This window comes from Brachyhypopomus gauderio, chromosome 11, assembly GCF_052324685.1.
Source record: "Brachyhypopomus gauderio isolate BG-103 chromosome 11, BGAUD_0.2, whole genome shotgun sequence".
NCBI lineage: Eukaryota > Metazoa > Chordata > Actinopteri > Gymnotiformes > Hypopomidae > Brachyhypopomus > Brachyhypopomus gauderio.
This window is the reverse complement of record NC_135221.1, coordinates 22,262,670-22,286,721: the sequence shown is the minus strand read 5'-3', so window position 1 is coordinate 22,286,721 and position 24,052 is coordinate 22,262,670. Positions and strand designations below refer to the sequence as shown.

At 40.5% G+C, this 24,052-nt stretch overlaps 1 protein-coding gene and 1 long non-coding RNA gene across 3 annotated transcripts in view; one reads left to right on the top strand and one right to left on the bottom strand.

The window, feature by feature from the left end:
* Positions 1–1,164: 1,164 nt before the first annotated feature.
* On the bottom strand, positions 1,165–3,883 carry LOC143527490 (uncharacterized). The gene is made up of 3 exons (XR_013134140.1): positions 2,763–3,883; positions 2,596–2,675; positions 1,165–2,295 (listed from the first exon to the last, which is right to left on the bottom strand). It is a non-coding gene; the product is annotated as an uncharacterized LOC143527490 (long non-coding RNA).
* Positions 3,884–3,887: 4 nt separating this feature from the next.
* The window catches only part of immt (inner membrane protein, mitochondrial (mitofilin)), a 34,038-nt gene continuing 13,873 nt past the window's right edge, over positions 3,888–24,052 (top strand). Inside the window, exons 1-7 of one of the 2 annotated variants that reach the window (XM_077022732.1) lie at positions 3,888–4,081; positions 7,472–7,545; positions 10,613–10,805; positions 10,973–11,132; positions 17,500–17,613; positions 18,864–18,997; positions 19,381–19,484. In XM_077022732.1, coding sequence (XP_076878847.1) covers positions 4,040–4,081; positions 7,472–7,545; positions 10,613–10,805; positions 10,973–11,132; positions 17,500–17,613; positions 18,864–18,997; positions 19,381–19,484 — 821 coding nt within the window. In that variant the 5' untranslated portion in view covers positions 3,888–4,039. The remainder of the gene's footprint in view (positions 4,082–7,471; positions 7,546–10,612; positions 10,806–10,972; positions 11,133–17,499; positions 17,614–18,863; positions 18,998–19,380; positions 19,485–24,052) is intronic. The other variant, XM_077022731.1, reaches the window with a different exon arrangement.

The window sequence follows — 24,052 nt, the reverse complement described above, 5'->3', positions numbered from 1 at the left end:
ACTGCCCCAAATCGGTCGACCAGTCGCGCTCCACCCAGCGCGTCCGCTGGCCGTGCGGCACCTGGCGGTGAGCGGGCGCAACAGGCGGGAGGAGCACCGCCTGCTGCAGCGTCTCCAGCCCCCGGAGCCTTCGCGCCGCTACCGGCGTTGCCTCAGGCGGGAAGCCTGGCTTCGGGGCTGAATGTTTGTGTTCCAGTGTTTCTGTCTGTCCCCTTGTGTCTCCCTAACCCACTGTTTTCTTTTGTGCCATTTGTGTTTCAGGTTCCAGTGTGTGTGTTTGTCAGCGTGCCATTGTTTAATGTTTTCTCCCCTGTCTTCCCAGGGAGGGTGTGCTAGAGCTGTTCGCGGCGGTTCCCGCCGTCGGGGGTGACGGCTCTCGGAGGCTCACGATCCCGGCGGCTCCGGACCTGCCCCGTCGGTGTTGGTTCGGGGCTTCCCAGCTACGTGGGACGCTCCGGGAGTAGCGAGCCCCTGGCGGAGGGTTCTGTCACGGTGACAGCTCCGGACCCTTCCCTGTGGGCGTGTCATGACGTCGTCTGCGTGCTGTTATGTCCATGTTTGTACTTCCGTGGGTGTGGGTTGTTTGTGAGCGTGTTCGTTTGTTACACCTGTGCCTTGTCTCGAGGTCACATGGGTTTGTGTAACTCACTTATTTAATGTGCGTTCGCACAGTGTCGTGTGCTCGTCTTTGTCTAAGTTTCATGCCAGTGTGAGTGTCACTTTGTTGTGCTTGCGCCACCGCAGTGAAGCTACGTGTTTATTGTTAAGTAAAGTTGTGTTTGCACCCATCTGCTACGTGTCGTGTCCGTTCCTCCGCACGTCACAAATGCTACTTTCTTTATTATAATAATTCATTTTCTATAAAATTATTACATGCATATCTTTTTAATGAATGTAATTACAGCTATAATAAAACAACAACAATGAAATATATTTAAATTCACCTTTAAACACAACTTACACAACAGCTGAAACTGAATGCAGTGCAGTGAAACACATTTATATACATACATAGGTGAAGTGAGCACACGTGCCCGGAGCGGTGAGCAGCCTCTACAGCCTCTAGGGCTGAAGTGCCCTTGGGTAAGGCACCTAACCCTGAATTGCTCCACGGGCGCTGTAGAGGCTGCTCACCGCTCCGGGCACGTGTGCTCACTTCACCTGTGTGTGTATAAATGTGTGTTTCACTGCACTTGATGGGTTAAAGGAGGAGGACCAATTCCACTGTGTATAAAAACATAGTGACAAATCACTTTCACTTTTCACTTTCTTATATCTGCACAAAAACAATTGGAATTTTAGTTACACATTAGTTTGTAAGACCTCTCCAACCTATCTATTTAGGGATGCAAAGAGGTAAAAATTAAAAAAGAAATGGTCAATTTTTTCTTTAATTGTTTTCATGATTTCTTTGTCGTGGGGGATTCTCTGAATAAACATGTCTTTCTGTGTATAGACCACAAAATCACACCAGTCCAATCCAGAGATCAGCATCTGGCCCTGAATCTGCCAAAAGTAAGGATGGGTTTTCCTGAGTGTTTGTGCCCTCACTGATCTCAATATATGGGCAGTCCACATAGCTTGTTACATTTGGGCATTTTATTTCAACAAGGCCAAACTCAGGCTGCTCCTTTGGATCATACACACTCCCATCGGGCGATGACCCCATCCATGGTGCATCAGGGTGGGTAAGAAACCCACAAGGATAGCGGTTAACCTCCCTTGCTCGGCAGAACTCCTCTACTGCTACAAGGCTCCAGCCCCCTTCTCATGTCTGCAGTCTGATGGTTAGGTCTCACAAGCATTTTTGCTAAATTTTCAGCAGAGCTCTGTCCTCTGGTGTGACAGACTTCTCTGAATTTGAAGGAGGTGACTCGAGACTGTCTCAATTTATGCCACTCAACACAGGAACTCTGCTCTTTTGTAGAATTTTCTATTTTGTGTGCTGTTTCTAATGATGTTTCCAGGGACATCATGTGGAGCTGCTGATGTTCTGTGCAGACAAAGGAACAGGTAGAGGGTCCCAGCCTATATTCACAAAGTGGCAGTTGGTGGGGACAAGGGGCATCTGTGTGTGGGCAGGTTTTTGGCACTCTCTTCATTGGCATATGATAAGATAACACACTTCCCTCTTGCACTTTTCCAAATGCAGAGTCAACCAGAAGTACATTACTTGATATACCCATAGTTGTAATCATTGGAGCCACATCACTAGAAAGGCCACAGTAGACTTCATCCACCCTGAGTGCAGAAACTTCAGGCAGAAGTGAACTCACTCCCTTGTACAAGCTGCTCCTATGAATAAGACAAAGCACAAAAAAAACATTTTTATTGTTTGCACAAAGTCTGATAAAGTATAAGCTCAAATGCAGGACCATGACTAGAGAAAGATTGTCGTGTTTAAGTAGCACTGGAAAAATGTGCCTGAAGCTATCTGATTTAGGCTTTCTTGCTTGATCAATTAATAGTATAAATAAATATAACGTAGCACTGATAATTATAGGAAAAATATCAATACATAAATCAACAATGATTAAAAAATAGTAATAGTTTTAATACAAATATTAATAAAAATATTTTTTTTTAAATAAAAACCTGATGCCTTCTGCTACCCTTCTTTCCCTAGGGCTGGCTGAAAGAATGGTCATCTCACTCACAAGACCAGGTTTAACACCCTGGATGTATGTACACAAAATAATTTTCAATAAACAAACAAATATACATATATGATATCAAAGTACCATGTTAAAAACATTAGTTACCATAGTCCTTGGTTTATGCCACTTCTGTTCAGTCTCAGTGCAGCTGTGTATTGGGGGAACAACAGTGATTCTCATCTGAGAATAATGTGCAGTCTGGTACAGAAGTGCAGCCACATGGCTGCACAAAGCTGCACCTGCAACACAAGTACACTGGCAGCTTTGTAGCTGCACTGGATGAGAATCTCTAAACAAAATCTGTGAAAATACACAAATCTGTTATAATACATACTGGGTTGCAAGTGCAGTTGAACATGAAAACATTAATTTCTAAATATGAACTTTTTTTATACAAGAGAATACATGAGTAAAGTGAGAAGGTCTGTGTTCTGAAAAACAAATATGGACCATATTACTACAGTTCATTGGCATATGTTAAAGGTTAAGATTGAAGCCAAAACATTGTTAATCTCACTTTACTCATTGAAAGTGACAACACAGAAGTCAATCTAGTTTCTGTGAATCTGTGTACAGATTTTACACTAATATTACTGATGCAGTAGCCTTTAACAGTATTAGATTTAAAGCTTTGATGTAATTCACAGAAACCTGATTTGACTAACAGGAACCTGTCTAATGAACCAGCCTGCACTGAACCTGCAGGATAACTTTCCCTTACGCTCAAATTGTGAGGCTTTTTACTTCTCCTCATTGATCTATAGCACTGTGCCCTAATGGTGACCTCTGCTGTACTTAAGTCCTTGTTTGAAGATTAGGAATATTTTCATACAATACAATATGCACAACCAGAAAAACTCTTCATGCGCACTGTGTAGTGGTCCGATTCAAACAGGCCCCACCCCTACCAATCATAAACTTAACATATTCAGTTATTTTTACTTAACATGATCATTGCAATGCCTATTTCAGCTCAATAATAACACCTAGTTTGATTTAGTAATGACAATATTTTTTTTACAAAACATGAAATAATAATTAATGATTACTAAAATAATTTATTAAAACCAAATCCGGGTTTACAGTGTATGACGCTTTGAGGACCAGTATACAGTATCCAGTGCAGTATGCAGTATGCAGTATGTAGTAGGCTATTTCGAACAGAGCCCAAACGTGGCTAGAGGAGAGGACATTTTCCCTCAGTTCCGTTTGACTAGAGCGCATGCGCTGACCTTACATCGCTGGCTGAAGCAGGGTTTGGAGTTCTCTCCACAGTGCGTGGGCTAAACTGTTACATAGGTTGTTCAATTTTATAATGTTTAACTAAACTAGCAGACAAATATTGGGACTTAAACTAAAATATAAAAAGAAGAAAAGCAACAATGTTACGTGTTTGTTGGAAAGGTGCGAATTCAGCAGTGCGGGTAAGTTTGTTCGGTGTGTTAAATCGCTGGATAACCAGATAGCTAGCTAAGCTAAGTAAGTTGCTATCCTGCTACGTTTGTTCGGTGACTTCATTTGCTGGATTCCGGATAGACACATTCGTTGATTTGAGGGATAGCCAGTTATCTGTCAAATTAGCCATCTTTGCTAGCTAGCAAGTTGGACTAGAAGGGTCGTTGAGTGACGCACTGAACGCGCATGCGCGGTCACGTGATAACATGGTCGTAAATGCCCTTGGACATATGTGTTCAGTGTTGCCCAGTAACGTTATATAATACTTTAATATAGAAATGTTATGTAAGTTGCTGTTCTGTGTTATTTGGCATTCATAAAGATGTAATTCTGAATCTTTGTATACAACGATATAAAACGTCTTAAGAGGAGTACCCATACGTATGTGTGAATAAACCAAATTAACGATTATGGGCAAGGTCACATTGATTGCATGTTATGTTAGATAACATGCGTTCTGAGATGCATAAAGATGTATAAAATTAAGCACCTTAAAATTAAGCAGACAAACATTTGTGAAAGAATTGGTCGATTTCAGGAGCTCAGTGAATTCCAGTGTTGATCTGTGATTCGATGCCACCTGTGCTACAAATCCAGTCATGAAATGTTTTCACTCCTAATTATTCCAGTCAGCTGTCAACTGTACAACTGTACAAGAAAATGGAGGTGTTTGGGAACAACAGCAACTCAGCCACGAAGTGGTAGACCACATAAACTGATAGAGCAGGGTCAACGGATGCTGAAGTGCATAATGCGAAGAGGTCACCAACTTTCTGCAGAGACAATCATTATAGACATCCAAACTTCATGTGGCCTTCAGATTAGCTCAAGAACAGTGCACAGATAGTCTGGGTTTGGCTGTTGCCAGGAGACCGGTAGGCCTACTTGTCTGATTGCGTTGTGCCAAATGTAAAGTTTGTTGGAGGGGGGATTATAGTGTGGGGTTGTTTTTCAGGAGCTGGGCTTGGCCCTTAAGTTTCAGTGAAAGGAAATCTGAATTAGTGCTGGGCGGTATGACCAAAATTCTAGGCTATATCACGGTATTTTTCGAAATTATATCGGTTTCACGGTATTTGACGGTTTTTCCCCCCCGCATAATGTGTTAACTGCATTGATTACGAAAAGAATTTCTGCAGTAGAGTGGTTAAGAGTACCCTATTACACTGTTAGAAAAATGTCTCCATCTAAGTATGACATGTAATACAGATTTGCATGGCCCCACATGATCAGCATTAAAGTAGTGAATTAATCATATAGTATGACAGTAAAAGTGCAAAACTTTTTATGTAAAACATTTTTCAGACAACAACAAAACTGTAGGTTTATACCTACAGCATTTTTGCTCAACAGCATTTGCAGTAAGTGATTTTGGTCCACGCCCGACCTTTAAAACTCTATGTACTTCCTGACAACAGACACGGCTCCTTTCTTTGGCAAAAGTTCCTTTGGGGCATCATCTTTTACTTCAATGTTTGGTAGAATTTGTGGTTCAGAACGTCCCTCGTTTTCAGCAAGCTAGATTTGCGCTCTGTTGCATGTGTGTTTAGCGGCGCAGCAATAAAAAGCGTCCCTTGAGAAACAATTAACAACCGTTCCGGACACGTGAAGGCTATTTAAACCGGTGTGGCCGGTATATGAAAAATTCTTATTATAACAAAAATAAACACCGGTTTACCGTCCGAACCGGTATACTGCCCAGCACTAATCTGAATGCTTTAGCGTGCCAAGACGTTTTGGACAATTACATGCTCCCAGCTTTGTGGGAACAGTTTAGAACTGGCCCCTTCTTCATTCAACATGACTGTGAACCAGTGCACAAAGCAAGGTCTGTAGAGACATGGATGGCAGAGTCTGATGTGGATGAACTTGACTGGCCTGCACAGAGTCCTGATCTCAACCCGATAGAACACCTTTGGGATGAATTAGAGCGGAGACTGAGAGCCAGGCCTCAGTCCAATATTAGTATGTGACCTCACGAATGTTCTGAAAGAATGGTCAAAAATCTCCATAAAGCTTATTTTAGGTAGTTTATTTTACTTAACAAACAGGAACGTCTCAAACTAGTTCTTTACTAATTATATGTATTTCATTTAGAAAATGTGTGGTGCTGATCACATTACCACTGAAGTGCTGACATGGGACTGAAGGAGCAAAATACATGATGGGTTCCTCTACCACAAATATTGCTGGAGCCACTATTTGTTAGGCTGCCGACACCAATGTGACTTTCCACTGTCGGAGAGCATTAGTGACTGTAATACTGAGTAATTCTTATGAACCTTAATGGGTTCTTGCACTTATAGACAATAAGGCATCTTGCCAGTTTTGGTTAATTTTGCCCAGTAGGTGATGCTATAAACCTGGAAATTGAGCCACACCTATAATATTTAAATTAGGGCTCTTTCAGTCAGACAATTTAAATATGGGTTTAGAAACAATTTGGAGTGCTTTTTTGTAAATATTGATGAATATCTAAATCTCTCTGTTGACCTGAACAGATGTTCGTGTGCTAGATGGATTTCGGGCATAACCACACTCTGCAAACCAAGACTAGGACTTCTAGACTTCTAGGATAGACATACTAATACATATTGTGGTGACCAGAGGAGGATGGGTCCCCCTTTGACTCATGGTTCTTAAGTTTTCTTCTTCATGCTGTAGCAAGTTTTTCCTTGTCACCTTTGGCTTGCTCACTGGGGGCTTGGATTTGGACATTTGGAATGCTGCTTTGTGTCAGTGGCAAAAAGCTGCCACATTGTCAAGACAGGTACAAAAATACAGTGGATGCATGAAATATGTTTTGTATCTGCATTCCAATATCCAATCCAATATAAATAACGACTACTGATACTCTTTAGAAAACCTACTGTTTATGTAGGTTATGTACTTGGTCATGTAAAAAACTAAAGCGATAACTTGCCTTCCTGATTCGTGGCAGGACCCTTTCATTGCAACTTGTAGCTGTTTTTATGACATTTGTACAATTCTGAGGGTGTCAGTATTCACTGCTAAGGAACCTTCCTTGAACCCTTTTGTTTTTGAAAGTTAAGGTAGCCTATGGCTTGGTGCTAATTTCAAATTTGTAAACACAAATTTGTAAAGTGGAACAAGATTTTAAGGATGAACTTTGTGGTTTAGAGGTAATTAAGAGGTAAACTAGGCGATCTTATCCTCTTTTCAGAGTTAATTCCTACAGATTTCATGGGGAGCGACATTGGCTTTAAGTTGTACACTTCATTTCACCTAATGCTGTTGTTGATTTTTGTAATGGGTACTATCTGTGATCAGTATTGATCACGTTTCTGCTGTTGTTTTGTCCAGTTTGAAATTATAATGTTGTCTCACTTTTCCATCCATAGAAAAGCTTGTTTGAAAGAGTGGCAGTTCATTCACTGCAGCACTGCCATCGGTACGCCTCAGCGGGAAACCCGGGGTAAGAACAGCTAAATGCCATTGCAAGAAAAGCCTACTCAGTTTTGTATAAAAGTGCTCTTGACGTCTTGTTTAGTGTATATTATAGGGCTGAGCGGTATGAACTTAAATCAATTTCATGATTAATTTAAGCATTTCACCTCGATTATGGTTAATGAGCGATTACATTTTTTTGCTGTTTTTTGCCCTTATAGTTCACTGACAAGTAGTGTTGTCACGATACTAAGAATTACAACTTCGATACAATACTTTAAAAAGTATCGAAATTCGATATCAAAGTCAGATACTGTGCTCATTTCCGTTTTAAAGCCTTTTTATATTTTTTTTTATAAACAAACAAATGAATATTGTATTTTGTTTCACAAATGTCAAATAAATAAAAGGTGTAGTCCCTACTACATTAAAACAGAAAAATAAACTAAGTAACTAACTAAGTTTTTAAGTAACTAAAACTTCAGTATTAGAGTAGAGTTCAGTATTCATAGATGATTGCGTGCCTTCAGGTGTTTGGCCAGATTTGTTGTGTTAAGCTAGGTTTATACTTTCGCGAGTGACCGTAGCGTGCGAGTCCGCACACCTCGCGTGACCCTGCGCGAACCGCTTGTCCAAAACTATATGTGGTAATATAAAGAAACACCCCTCAACAACAGGGAAAGGAACATTTACCTGACAAATTTTAATGTTGCTGTGTGTTTCAGGTTTGAAAAGTGCTGGAATTTATGCTAAAGTGAACTGTCTGACTGAACAGTTCTCTTGTATTACGTTAACAAATACGAGCCTCTTGTAATTCCAGGACGAAACATGAGAGAACGTGAAGACGTTAAGATTGAGCGTTTTGAAAATAAACAACCATTAAATAATGTGATAAAAAAGCGAATTATTTCGAGTATATGTATAAATATTTAATAGGGATGCACCGAAAATTCGGCCACCGAAAATTTTCGGCCGAAATGGCTTAAATTTGCATTTTCGGTTTTCGGCCGAAATACTTTCATCACCGAAACAACACGGCCGAAACAATGTGCTGTGATGACGCAAGCAAAAATCGCCACCTGCACGCGCTTATTTGGATAAAGCTAGCAAAAAAGTTTTCCAGTGATGGTGCCGAGGCAAAGGACATTACACCAAAAATTATGGAACTCTTTCTGCCTTAGACGATCAGCCGTTCTCTGTAGGGATTTCGTAGGCTAATAGAGAACATTGAGCCCCGTTATGTTTTGCCGAGCAGACGACATTTCTCAGAAGTGTGTTTACCTGAGCTGTTTAATGTTGTTGCAAATCACGTCACGTTTTTATGAGAGAATTTATATTTATCTTTCAGGCCAGTCAGTTATAATTAAATTTAACTCCTATAAAATACATATATTTATCCTCTCAGATAAAAATGGTCTGCAAGCGAGTTTAATTTAATTAGTGGTCGGCCGTTGTCAGCGTTATCGCCGTTAACGGCCCACCACTAATTTTATTTTTATAATATGCATTACTGTAATGTCGGCATAATGTAATAATTGGCATAATGTATTTCGGTGTTTCGGTTTTCGGCTTTCGACCTTGGTTTCCTCATTTTCGGTTTTCGGTTTCGGCTAGGAATTTTCATTTCGGTGCATCCCTAATATTTAACTAAAGTTTAACGTGCTGGGAAATATTAAAATGGATCTTAAGAGACGTACAAGTGCTTTAATTCCACCTTGTAAACTTGTATGAACCCTGCAAACATGACTTTGTTCTTTGCGGTGCGCACAGTTACAAAATTCGAGAGGTGCACCACCGCGATTACGTAATTTTCGCCGCGCGGACCCTCCGTCAAGTATAAACCAGGCTTTAGCGCCCTTTGTTGAAATGTTCCGTTTGCAGACCGGCCTCAGCGCAATGAACAAAGTCATGTTTGCAGGGTTCATACACATTTACAAGGTGGAGTTAAAACACTTGTACGTCACTTTCAAGTTCCAGTTCAATATTTCCCAGCACAATAAACTTAATTAAGTTAAATATTTATACATATACTCGTAATGACTAGAAATAATTAGCTTTTAATCACATTATTTAATGGTGGTTTCTTTTCAAAACACCCAATCTTAACGTCTTCACGTTCTCTCATGTTTCATCCTGGAATTACAAGAGGCTCGTATTTGTTAACGTAATACAAGAGAACTGTTCATTCAGACAGCTATTTGTTGTGAAACGAAGTAGTTACAATTTCAAGCATTTTAAAATACTTTAACCCAAATTCCAGCACTTTTCAAACCCGAAACACAAAGCAACATAAAAATTCGTCATAAATGTTCCTTCCCCTGTTTTCGAGGGGTGTTTCTTTATACTACCACATATCGTTTCGGAGAACACTGCACGCGGAAAGTATAAACGCTTCCACCGTTTGCGCAGGGTCTCGCGAGGTGGGCGGAGTCACGTCCTACGGTCACTCCCAAAAGTATAAACCAGGCTTTATTCTGCAGAGAGGAGGCAAGCGCTGCACTGCTGTACGCGCACACTGCCCCCGTGTGGCACTCTTTGGAAATACTGCTCTTTAAAAAAAAAAAAAAAAAAACCACACTTAGTCCTATAGCACCGATACTAAGCAAATTGGGTATTGTATTTAATGATGAAGTATCGCGATACTACTCTAGTATCTGTATACCATGCAACACTACTGACAAGTGTTCAACTATTATAGCTAGGATATGTTTTCTAATGAAAGGGGTCATATTGTTATGATTATAAAATGTCCAAAAAGGTTGCTTCCCTGTTTTTGACTGGTCGGGGCAGACTACACGTGCAGTAGAATTTATGAATATAGGCCTATATGCAGCAGAATATGAACAGTGAACAGTGGGCAAAGAATGAACATATATTTATATGTATATAAATATATTTATATAACATATTTATGTAATATGCTATATTTTATAATTAAAAGCCTAAAACCGAAATAACCGACATGGGAGAAATTGTCAGAGGTTCTGAATGTCAGTTTTGATGTATTTTAAATTAATTTCCCAGCCCTGGTATATTGTATCTTAAATGCAATTTATATTTTTGTTAATATTCTGTCTGTATTTTTTTAACTGCAGATCTACTGCAACTAAAATTGCTGTGACCAGCTTTCTGACAGTGAGTGGAGGACTGGGTTGTACAATCCTCTATGCAAAATGGGATCCCAAATTCAGGACAAATATTGAGAAGAGCATTCCCTACTCTGAACAGCTGTTCCACATGATGCTTGGGCCTACTATATCACCCTTTGTCCCTTTGCAAAAGAAACAGGTAACAGTCAATCTGTTTAATCTGTATTGTCTTTTTTATTATCTGTCTCACACAACATCTGTTTTAAAACAACGGGATCTCTGAAGCAGTGGTTTACAGATTGTTCTCAAGTAATCCTGTATGTATGTCTGTGCACATGCCTGCTTGTTGTTGTGTGTTGGGCAAAGAATGAAACATTGCCAATATCGTCATTGACTGAAGCCACAAAGGACTCAAAGCAAGCCAACACAAAAGGCAAGGCTAAAGAAAAGCACGCGGAATCCTCACATGTGGATACAGCACCTGCTGTAGAGGAGATGCCAACTCAGCCACTACAGACTATAGAGGGTGAGCATATGAGAGATGCCAGGCTGTTTGCACAGAGTACAAAGTAAGTGTTGATCTTTGTGTCAAACTAATTAAGTTTGCGACAGAGAGTAAACCTAAACCATTTTCTTGTAACTTTACCGAGAGTAAAGCTAAACCATTTTCTTGTAAAGCTTTACAGAGTGTAAAGCTAAACTCATTTTAGCCATTTGGTATGTTTTTGTTTTTCATGTGGGAAGTCATTTAAGCTAGCTAGATCAAATTCTAGCATTTTCATTTAACATGAAACTTTCAAATGTTAACGAAAGTAAACTAAATGATGGCTAATTAGTTAGCTAGCATTTACCGACAATTTTTATGTTAATGAAACTTTTTTAAATGTTAATGAAAGCGGACTGCAAATACTAGCTAACTAGCTAGTGTTTATAATCCATTTTAATTGCCATTTCCAAGTGGTTTAATGGAGGTTTAATAGGGGCATTAGTAGGGCTGGACAATATGGGCATAATTTATATCACGATACATTTATTAATTTCTGTTAATACAATATAATTTTAGTATTGATACGAACAATATGAAAGCCACAGAAAACTGCCAAGAATGCCCACAACAGATGTCTGTTCCTACAAATGTCTGAAAAATTATTGTCAAGTATATGAAACCTCCTCATATAAAACTATATTTAAAAATAGTACAAATCATCGACAACCTTTAAATTGTATTCAGCCTTCATATATGAGCATGAAGCACGACATCACCGTCAAACTCGTCGGCTTCGTCAGTATTAATATCTTCGATAGCTGAACCACTTCCACACCACAGAAGTCTTTCCCCTTTATCTTCTATTTCGTCTGCCTTATCACTCGTTGAAGCTCATTCAGGCACATTTGTATTGCGGTCAGCGGTACTCATTTTGCAGCTAGTACAATGGGATACGAAAGTTTGGGCACCTTTGTTAATTTTCCTGATTTATCCTTATAAATTATTGAATGTTTGAATAAAAAAATTCAGTTAAATATATCATAGGGGACAAACACAGTGATATTCGAGAAGTAAAATGAAGTTTATATGATTTACAGAAAGTGTGCAATAATTGTCTAAACAAAAATAGGCAGGTGCATAAGTTTGGGCACTTGTCATTTTATTGATTTCAAAACATTTAGAACTAATTATTGGAACTCAGATTTGGTTTGGTAAGTTCAGTGACCCTTGACCTCCATACACAGGTGACTCCAATTATGAGAAAGGGTAGTTAAGGGTGTCAATTGTATGGTTTTTCTCCTCTTTGCATCTTCTCCTTCGCAGCATGGGAGATTCAAAACAACTTTCAATTGATCTGCAATCAAAGACTGTTTACCGTCATGGTTTAGGGGAAGGATACAGAAAGCTATGTCAGAGATTTCAGCTTTCAGTCTCCACTGTGAGAAACATTGTGAGAAAATGGAAGAAGACATGTACAGTTCAAGTCAAGGCTTGAAGTGGCAGACCAAGCAAAATCTCGAATAAACAGAAGCGAAGGATGTTGAGAACAGTCAGTCAACCCACAGACCAGCACCAAAGACCTACAACATCATCTTGCTACTGATGGAGTCACTGTGCATCGTTCAACTGTTCGGTGTACTTTACACAAGGAGATGCTGTATGGAAGAGTGATGCAGAGGAAGCATTTTCTCCACCCACATCACAAACAGAGCTGCTTGAGGTATGCTAAAGCACATTTGGACGAGCCAGCTTCATTTTGGAGTAAGGTGCTGTGGACTGATGAAACTAAAATAGTTAATTTGGCCATAACAAGGGCCGTTATGCATGGAGGAAAAAGAACACATCAGTCCAAGAAAAACACCTGCTACCTACAGTAAAATTTCATGGTGGTTCCATCATGCTGTGGGGCTGTGTGGCCAGTACAGGGACTGGGAATCTTGTTAAAGTTGAGGGACGCATGGATTCCAATCAATATCAGCAGATTCTGGAGACCAATGTCCAGGAATCAGTGACAAAGCTGAAGCTGCACCAGGGCTGGATCTTCTAACAGGACAATGACCCTAAACACTGCTCAACATCTACAATGACCCTAAACACTGCTCAACATCTGCTAAGACATTCATGCAGAGGAACAAGTATAACATTCTGGAATGGCCATCTCAGTCCCCAGACCTGAATATTATTGAAAATCTGTGGTGTCGCTTAAAGAGAGCTGTCCATGCTCTGAAACCATCAAACCTGAATGAACTAGAATGGTCTAAAATACTTTCAGCCACAATCCAGACTCTCATTAGAAGCTATAGGAAGCGTGCCCAAACTTTCGCATCCCACTGTATGTCTCACGTTGGAGCCAAACCAAAATTAGCATGGCCTGCTGTTGCTGAATACTGGCACATGGTGGACGTCATCAATCACTGAATGCAATTAACTAACAGCAGCGCTCTGTTATGAACAGTGATGTCAGTAACGCGTTACTTAATAACGCGTTACTCTAATCTTACCACTTTTTTCGGTAACGAGTAATATAACGCGCTGCTATTTCCAGTCCAGTAATCAAAGTTACTTATCCAAGTAACTGTGCGTTACATTTTTTATTTTCCCTAGTAAAAATATATATTTTTGCTTTCTTCTTGGCTCAGTTCTACTTTTGTGTCTGACCGTAGCGCTCGACTCCGCACGCTGCGCGCGACCCTGTGAGAGCGCGAGCACGTTTTACAAGTCATTTTATGCAGTGTCCTCCCGTAACGATATGTGGTAGTATAAAGATATACCCATCAAAACAGGGGAATGAACATTTACCTGAAGAATTTTAATGTTGCATTGTGTTCCAAGTTTGAAATGTGCTGGAATTTTGACAAACGTAGCCTACTTGAAAATGCTTTAAATTGTAATGGTATTTCGTTTCACAACAAATAGCTGTCCGACTGAACAGTTCGCTTGTATTACGTTAACAAATAAATGTACAAATAATACCGCGCATCTACACAAACGTAATGTCAGGAGATACTGTAGAGACTACTACTCCTCACGGCGAGTCTAGCCCTTTAAGTGACACTGGGGGGCGGAGCCTGCGCACGCCAGGGTTGCGTTATCAATAGGCCTTTCTCTCGCTTCCGGGGTCGACGTTTCCGGTCTAGACAGTTCTGTGTAAAATCATTTCCGTTTGGAGCGTTTGTACTTCTGCCATGGCGCAAGTGACTAGCAAGTGTTTTTGCAGCGTACCGCTGTGCTCTAATTCTAAACAAAAACAGCCTTATTTGAGTTTCCACTCGTTCCCAGCTGACGAGGAACTCAGAAAGAAGTGGTTGATAGCCATTAGAAGGAGTGAGGGGCCGAATTTCCAGGTTATTAGGAACAGCACACACGTGTGTACATTTTGAGCCGCAAGACATTTTGAGACATTTTGAGCCGCAAGACTTCGGGTGTTTGGTCAGATTCGTTGTGTTAAGCTCGGTTTATACTTTCGCGAGTGACCATAGCGCGCGTCCGCACACCTCGCGCGACCCTGCTCGAACCGCTTGTCTGAAACGATATGTGGTAGTATAAAGAAACACCCCTCAACAACAGGGGAAGAAACATTTACCTGACCAATTTTAATGTTGCTTTGTTTCAGGTTTGAAAAGTGCTGGAATTTAGATTAAAATGCTTAAAACAAATAAATAACCGTGAGCTTTGACCTCTAGCTTGTGTGGTTCCTCGCTTTTTTTTAAGGACCGGTAGCACCGAGCCCTTACACGGATCTCCTTATCTACAACATTGGACACTGAACACACAAAATCACAAGACACAGGCACTTATAATAGTACAATAAAACACGTGCTTTATTTAAAAAATAAGAAACAGTTTGATGAAGGCATAAATGATAGAATGTTGAGTGAGCACGGAGCTAAGACGCTAGCTAGGCATGCTAGCTAGGCATGCTAGCTAGTTAACTTGGCTAAACTAAACTACAGAACTGGATCAATTTACCTTCATAATCAAAAATAAACTGCTCGAAAAAAAACTTGTATCCTTTATCGAGTTTTGCTCGTTTGGTCCTCGATAGCTCCTCGACGGTTCTGGCAACATTGTCCTGCCTAAAGCGCGGAAGGTCAGCCAAAGATGGAGAGTAATAAAACGCATCCATTCTCGTAGCGGTGCTGCTAACCGAAAATAGGTTTACACATCACCTCGTCCGGAACTTGACCCCTCCTCCTTGCGTGAAAAAGGCTTATAAAGTTTCCCTCCTCGAGATTTTTGGATTAAGCAGTTTCTGCCTCGGTTATCGAACCTGCTTCAATACATTGTTACGGTTAAAAATGCACTTCCAATAAAGTGAGTATTGGAAAAAATTATTTTGCTGCTGAATGTAACTACTAAAGTAACTTGTAATCTAACGTAGTTACTTTTAAAATCAAGTAATCAGTAACGTAACTAAGTTACTTTTAAAAGGAGTAATCAGTAATCGGATTACTTTTTCAAGGTAACTAAGCTATCACTGATTATGAACAATGTAATGTTGTAAATAGCGTTTATCGAAATATTGAAAATGTGTTTAAAAATCATATCACCGTTATTGAAACACTTTCTATTGTGATATATATCGATATTCAGTTATTGTCCAGCCAGAAATTATTGGGCTAGGGCAGTGATTCTCAAACTTTTTCTATCATTCCCCACCTCAGAAGAAGGGGAAATTCCATGCCCCACCTGTCCTATATCACCCGGGTGGCGGATGTAATTAAAGGGCCAAATATAGCCCTGGTTCACACTGTTCCGCAGACATTTTAAATATCAAGGGCTTATGAAAAACAAACAGGCATTAAAACGACAGGCTTAAAAAGGTTCATTTCTTCCAATTGCTTGCACCCTACCTGCAATACCCATGCGACCCACTAGTGGGCCGCGCCCCACACTTTTAGAACTGCTGAGCTAGGGTAACATTTCAAACATACAGATAAGGACTGGATTTATGGTAACAAGGTGGCATAATGAACAGAAACACAGACAAGGCAAAAACCAAATAAGTACAACATGAAATGGAATTAATAACTAGATTATTAGAACTAGAATAATTCAGTAAAGACACACAACTGCAATAAGGAAACAAAACCGAAATGGAAGCAGGGGAAATGTAATACAAGTAGAGGGCATACACGGGAAATACATGGATAGGCAAACACGAAGTAGAATTAACAGAATAAAGAAAAAAAAATAGACAGAAGCTAAAAAGGTACTAGACTAGTGCAGGAATATCAAACAAAGCAAAACACGGGAACACCGATAACACAGATTAGTGGAGGGAAATAGATTTGGAACAACTACCAGCAACAGGACATTAAGGACACGTGATGTATAGAGTGGTATGAAAAAGTTTGGGCACCCCTAATAATTTTCATGATTTTCCTTTATAAATCATTGGTTGTATGGATCAGCATTTTACTGCTGAAATTATTCACCAATAACTGGGTGAGGTAATTTAATGTGACCACTGACCTGCTCCTGTCGGTTCAGCTGGCAAAGCTGCTAATCATCTTTGATTTAACACATTAAAACACTGTTTTCAAAAGAAATTTAGTTTTCAATTAATTCATCAAAGGTTGCACTATAGCACTAAGTTATGCTCAGAAACACTGTTTAGGGCACTTATACAGCCAGGAAACGGCTTGTTAACACATTAAAACACTGTTTTCTAGAGATATGAGTTTTCAATTCATTCTTCAAAAGTTGCACCAAGTTATGCTCAGAAAGACTGTTTAGATCGCTTACAACGCCAGCAAACGCTGTTTTGAACACCTAAGACTTACTACTTGTTTGGAAATGCATGTGTAACATTGCAAACATGATAAAACACCTTGTTAATGTTTCAAATGATCCATAGGTGCACAGGGGGCCTGTTGTTAATAGACGCACCTAATTCGTCCATTTTGTTTTACACCCAGTTATTCTAGCCTTCCTGATACAAGTCTCGCTGTCGTTGCACCTGCCCCAGCCCGGCCGTTACTGTGCCCGTCGTCCAGTCCCAGGCTCCTCCTCTTCTAACCCCTATTGACACAGTGGCAGGCCAAAACTGCACTGCAGTGACTGCTAGCTGGTGCCCAATGGTGCCAGGATCAGCAAACAGACTCCACCCATTTGGCACTTGGCTGCAGGCCTAAAGGGCTGTCCTGGATCTGTTGATCAGCCACACAGCACAAACAGTTGCCCCTCCCTCCTTGTGTTTTACTAACAGACTGTTCTTCACATGACTGATTCACTTTTCCTAAATAGTGTAAAACTCACCATGACTAATCCTTACCCAGTTGTTCTCTGGTCTATTTTGTTGTACTGTACCTTGGTGGTTGTGTTAGATGCCAGAGTGTACGTGATGGACACTGCTCAGAGCAATCAGTGACATTTACTATAAATATTTTGTGTGTGTGTGCAGTGGAAGAATGTCATGAGTGTGCCCCTAATGAGTCTGCTAAGAAAGAGCGACCCGTGGAGGAAGTTGCTGCTCGCTTAGTCTTGCAGGACCAGGCCGAACAGGATGCGCTAGCTAGTAAGTGTCTGAAAGGCTGTCTTAGAAACATCTCATAGGTGTGTCACACATTTTATTATTTTTCATATTTTACTCTTTTATTAGTGAAGCACTTAAGCATACTATGTGCAGTTTACAAAACAACTGTTCAGCTATGTACATACTCTATATTGCCAAATGTATTCACTCACCTTCCTTGACATATGAGCTTAAGTGACCGACTCTACCATCCATGTCTTTATGGACCTCGCTTCCAACTCATCCATCAGATTGCCAGATGGAGAAGTGCAAATGTCACTTGCCTCCACAATGCACTTCCACTGCTCTAGAGTCCGGTGGCAGCCAACTGCATCCAGCGCTGTGCATTGAACTTGGTGATGTGTGGCTTGGATGCAACTGCTCTTGAGCTAATCTGAAGGCCACATGAAGTTTGGATGTCTGTAGTGATTGACTGCAGAAAGTTGGCAATCTCTTCACACTATGTACTTCAGCATCTGTTGACCCACTCCGTCAGTTTACGTGTTCTACCACTTCATGGCTGAGTTGCTTTTGTTCCCAAACTCTTCTGTTTTCTTATAATACAACTGACAGTTGACTAGAATTTTTAGGAGTGAGGAAATTTCATGACTGGATTTGTTGCACAGGTGGCATCCTATTACAGTTCCATGCTGGAATTCACTGAGCTCCTGAAAGCGACCCATTCTTTCACTAATGTTTGTAAAATGTCTAGGTGTTTGATTTTATACACGTGTCCATGAAAGTGATTGAAACACCTGATTCCGATAATTTGGATGGGTGAGCAAATACTTTTGGCAATATAGTATAGTATATATTAATTAGTATTACTCTTGAACAGTCCATAATTAATAAAATGGCAGCTGCTTTTGATATACTGAATTTATCTAGTGCAGTGTACTTTGAGTAGAATTGTCATGGTCTGAAACACTCCAAAGATTATGTTCTCCGTTCTCCTTAAAGAAGTGGGCAAAATTCTCCAGGTCAGCATCATCCCTAGAGAAGTAGTGAGCCATGGAGGAGTAGGTGAAGGGTGTGCAGAGCTTGATGTTGGTCCTGCTGATAAGTCATGGTCACAGTGATGGTTCTGACAAATCTAAGAATTCTCCATTTCTGCTACTATTCTTGATCTTTTCTTGGCGTCAAAGTGCAAGAAGCACACAAGACCAGGTTCTGTTCAATCACTGTTGACTCACAGAAGTATGAGGAAAGGTGATTGGCTGATTGATGTGTTCTCTCTGTGTGTACATTGCCAGTGTTGTCGGACAGGCTTGACGAGAGTCTGGAGATCTCAACCAAGCTCACTCTGCAGGCCATCGGTGCCCAGGAGGCGGCGCTCTCTGCCATAGGCACCCACATGCAGAGACTCCGAAAGGCATTGGACTCTGAGGTGACTGTGACTGACAGTACCACAAGCTTCTACTTGTTTTATCTTTTCTACTCCAACATTATAAAGGTTTTCAGTTGAAGTGCTTTAACTGGTCACAATTACTAATGTAAAGATGAGATCTGATGTAGTTGATGGGAAATGATTAACTGAGTTTTCTGATGTAAGCAGCCTGTTTAAAAACATGTTGGTTTTTTTCTTTTTTTTTTTTTGTTTTTACAGAGATGTAGCACAGCATGTATTTTTTAGGTAAATGGGACCAGGTTGGACTATACAGTTTAGTAAGGTGCTTCAGTTTAAGGTGCCTTAATCTAAAGTGCACTGACATGCAGTGTTTAGTGAAGTATTTCACTCTGTAATGCTATTATGTCTGTTTGTATGACCAGGATCCTCTAGATAACAAGTCTCCTCAGTGGGAGGAACTGGAGGAGGCATTGAGCAAAAGGAGCTGTGCTGTGGACCAGGGTAGACGGGCTGTGCATCAAGCCAAGTAAGAGTTTACAACACTAAAAATAAATGGAAAAATAAAGAAGAAATAACATATACGACAACCAATAAAAATATAAAATGCAAAACATATAAGAACATAAAAGAAATTAAATAAGTAAGTAACAAAATTAAGTAAAACCCCCATTCTACAAAAACAATTGTGGATTGTTTAAAAAAAAACTGTTGAAACTCCATTTTTATTCTCAGGCCTTTGAAAGATGTGATATGGAGTCTGTAAATCTGATGTTTACAGGAACACTATTCCAGAGTTTAGGTGCATACACAGCAAATGGATGGTCATGCTTTTGCTTAAGTTTTGTTCTCGGCACCATCAGAAGCCCTTTGTCCGTAGATCTCAGTGACCTTGAAGTGGAATGGGGAACTAATAACTCACAAATATACTCTGGCATCTCACCATGTAAAGCCTTATAAGTTAAAACAAGCACCTTAAAATCCACTCTCCACTTCACTGGCAACCAGTGAAGGGAGGCCAACACTGGAGTGATATGTTCCCTATGTCTTGTTCTGGTTAAAAGCCGTGCAGCTGCGTTCTGCACCATCTGTAGCTTTGCCAAAGATCCTTGGCTAAGGCAGGTGTACAAGGCATTGCAATACAGTGAGTCCCCGGGTGTGGTTAACGACGGACCGGAATTATGACCGACTTTTTTATTTTATTTTGCGTAGTGCGCGGAAGAGAAGTGGCAGCACAGTGGAGTGTTGTGTACGACCACAGCCCATCGTGACAACGCGATCACTTTCTCACGCTGTATGCACGCATGAGAACATTGTTAGTTTTTTTCTATACTGTATTTACGATCAAAACGTATTTAAATCTAGGGTCACGCTTAAGAAAAAGCGACGAACTTTTCAGTCTCTAACCCCGTCGTTAGGCGGGGACTCGCTGTAGTCTATGCGCGAAGACACAAAAGTATGAATGATTCTCTCCTGAAATTATTCTCTCCTGAAATGATAGAATGTTTGATTTTTGCAGTGTTCCTAAGCTGAAAAAAACATGACTGAATAAGTTTTTTGATGTGTTCAGTGAGTCATGGTCACAGGGGCAGTCATGGTCCTGTGGTAGGGAACTGGTCTTGTGACCAGAGGGTCGTGGGTTCAATTCCCAGGCTTGAGGCCATGACTCAGGTGCCCTTGAGCAAGGCACCTAACCCCAACTGGTATGTGTGTGTATGTTCCAACTGCACAGATGGGTAAATGCAGAGGACAAATTTAAATTGCGGTGAAAAAATCACAATTGACAAATATTGCACACACTGAGAAGGCAGCATATTCTTAATCTTTGCAGTGTTCTTGAGTTGGAGGAAGGCTGTTCTAGAGATAATCACATCAGGGTTCGTACGGGTCCTGGAAAATCTGGAAAGTCATTGAAAATAAACATGCTATAATCCTGTACTGAATACAAGGACTAAAGTAAAAAAAAATTAAAAAGTACTTAAAAGTCATGGAAAATAGTGTACTGATCTCCTTTCGTCATGTATATATATATTTATATATAAATAATTTAAAAGAAACTTAATAGCGGAGTCACATTTCCGATGACCAATCGTGGCCCGTATTTCAAATGTTCGTGCACGGTTTTGGTCTTGGTATCACAAACGTGCATCACTTTGTTAGCCAGCTTTAGTCTTTCAGTTTCTAGCGTGAACTTAACATTTCTCACTGTCAAGCTTCGCTGAATGCCTCGTCAGAATGCCTGGAAAGTGTTCATTTAACCAACGGTGGCTGGAAAATGACGACTACAAGGACTGGCTTCAGCCAGACAGCGCGAATAAGCACATGGCGGCATGCCGTTACTGTAGGAAGAAATTTGACGTTGGAAACATGGGTGAGTCGGCATTGAAAAGTCATATGAAAGGAAGCAAACACTGTGAACTGAAAAAAACCGTAGAAGCTAGCCCTTCTGTAAAATGTTTTTTCGCGGGAACATCGCAGCTGAATACCGCGGCGCCGAGCTCAAGATCGGTCAGTGGAACCGCTCGGGCTTCAACACTGTCCTCTTTCGTAACGAAAAATGACTGCCTGAAATCCGAAATAATGTGGGCGTTAAATGTGATGGACAAGCATTATTCATATAGGTCATGCGAGGACATTGTTAATGGTGCATTCAGAACCGGGTTTCTTGCCGTAGACTGGAAACTAAATAATCTGCTATCTAGCTTGTACTGGTTATTCAAAGACAGTCCTGCAAGGAGAGAAGACCATTCCAGGGCTTGTGGAGCCACCAACATCAAGTTCCCTCTCAAATGTTGTCATCATAGGTGGTTGGAGAATGTTCCTGTGTCCGAAAGAACTTTAGAAATGTTGCCATGTGTAAAGGCTTATCTTGGAAAAATCATTGAAAAGGAGTTTAAAGAGCCGAACACTGCATCATATGAGACAGTGAAAGCAATGATTAAAGACCCCTTGCTAACAGTCAAAATTAACTTTTTCCTTTCTGTAGCCAAACAAGTAGCTCACTTTTTGACCATGTGCCAGACGGATGCACCAATGATTCCGTTTTTGTGTGAGGATATGCATCGTATGCTGAGGGGTCTAATGCAGCGCTTTATCAAGCCACAGGTCATGAAAGAATCTTTAACTTTGGCAAAGCTGATGAAGATTGATCTCTCTAAAAAAGAAAACCATCGTGATGTGAAGAGAATTGATGTTGGCTTTGTTGCAGAAAATATTTTGAAACAACTCACAAAATGGTAAAATCAGTGAACTGCGGGAACTGCAGTTTAAAACTGACTGTAGAAATGTCTTGAGTGCAATTGTAGGAAAGATGCTTGAAAAAGCTCCCATCAAGTACACACTTGTTCAGTGCATGTCTGCCTTGGACGCAAGACTCATTGCCTCTAATGGGGAAAAGTGTAAAGAGAACATGAAGATCTTGAAGGTTCTATCTGATGCCAAGAAAGTGAATCCAGCTAAATGTGATGACATTCTACGGCAGTTTGGTGAGTTTGTTGACGCTGCAGCTAGTAACCCATCTGATTTCCGAGACTTTCAGTTAAGTGACAGAGTGGACATTCTCTTTCATCGGCAAATGGCAACTAGCTCCAAATACACAGATATATGGCCTGTATGCTGTGGGCTGTTGCTTCTGTCACATGGCCAAGCCAGCGTGGAACGTGAATTTTCTATCAACAAGGAACTTGAGGTTGAAAATCTACACAATGAGTCTTTGGTATCACAGCGTATTATTGTTGACCATATTCGCTCTGTTGGTGGGGTACTAAAAGTAAACATCAGCAAGGAACTGGTCAGCTTCTACACAAGACAACGCTACATAACACACCTGGGAGAAGAAAAGAACAAGACAACGCTACATAGCACACCTGGGAGAAGAAAAGAACAAGACAACGCTACATAACACACCTGGAAGAAGAAAAGAACAAGACAACGCTACATAGCACACCTGGAAGAAGAAAAGAACAAGACAACGCTACATAACACACCTGGAAGAAGAAAAGAACAAGACAACGCTACATAACACACCTGGGAGAAGAAAAGAACAAGACAACGCTACATAACACACCTGGAAGAAGAAAAGAACAAGACAACGCTACATAGCACACCTGGAAGAAGAAAAGAACAAGACAACGCTACATAGCACACCTGGAAGAAGAAAAGAACAAGACAACGCTACATAACACACCTGGGAGAAGAAAAGAACAAGACAACGCTACATAGCACACCTGGAAGAAGAAAAGAACAAGACAACGCTACATAACACACCTGGAAGAAGAAAAGAACAAGACAACGCTACATAACACACCTGGAAGAAGAAAAGAACAAGCAGCGGATTTCAGAAAAGAGAAAAATTGTTTGTACTGAGATGGAGGAACTCAAAAAGAAGAAGAACCGTCTAGAAATGGATGTGTTTGCCTTGATAAAGTCAGCTGATGAATTTGCTGAAAAGGCTGAGGCAACAGGACAGGTTACATGGATTGCCAAGTCAAATAGCATGAGAAGAACTGCAAAGGAGAAGCAGAATGAACTTGATGATGTTAAGCAGAAGATTGAGGAAGGGGTGAAGGAATGTAAATAAGGTAGGCCAGAACAAGTGCACTACATTTCATGTCATTTTTGCTGTCTTTCTAGAATGATGCCTCTGAAAAAATTGTAGTTACTATATGCAGCCAGTTGCAGCCTTAGCCTAATAACACGACAGTTTGTCGCTCATCTGCTGTTGGTCATTTAAAGTGTCTTACAGTTTATATAAATTTTCAGGATATTCAGTACTGGAATACTTAATTTTTGGTCCTGGATTTTTTAGTGATTTGGTACTTAAAAAGTCATGGAAAGTCCTTGAATGTGAAAGTGGTTAATGTGTATGAACCCTGTCACATGAGCTTCAAACGAGACTGGAATGCATTGTAACACCAAGATGGTGTCAACAGCTGGTTAGTTAATATGCAGGAAAACCGCAAGAGGGTGGATGCACTAGTTAATGTGTTGAGACTGGATGTCAACACGACTGTGTGACTCGATTGTCTTTAAAACAGTTCGGCTTTTCACATGAACCAAAATAGGGTTATGCTCCTATGTTTGTGTCTGTCCTAGTCT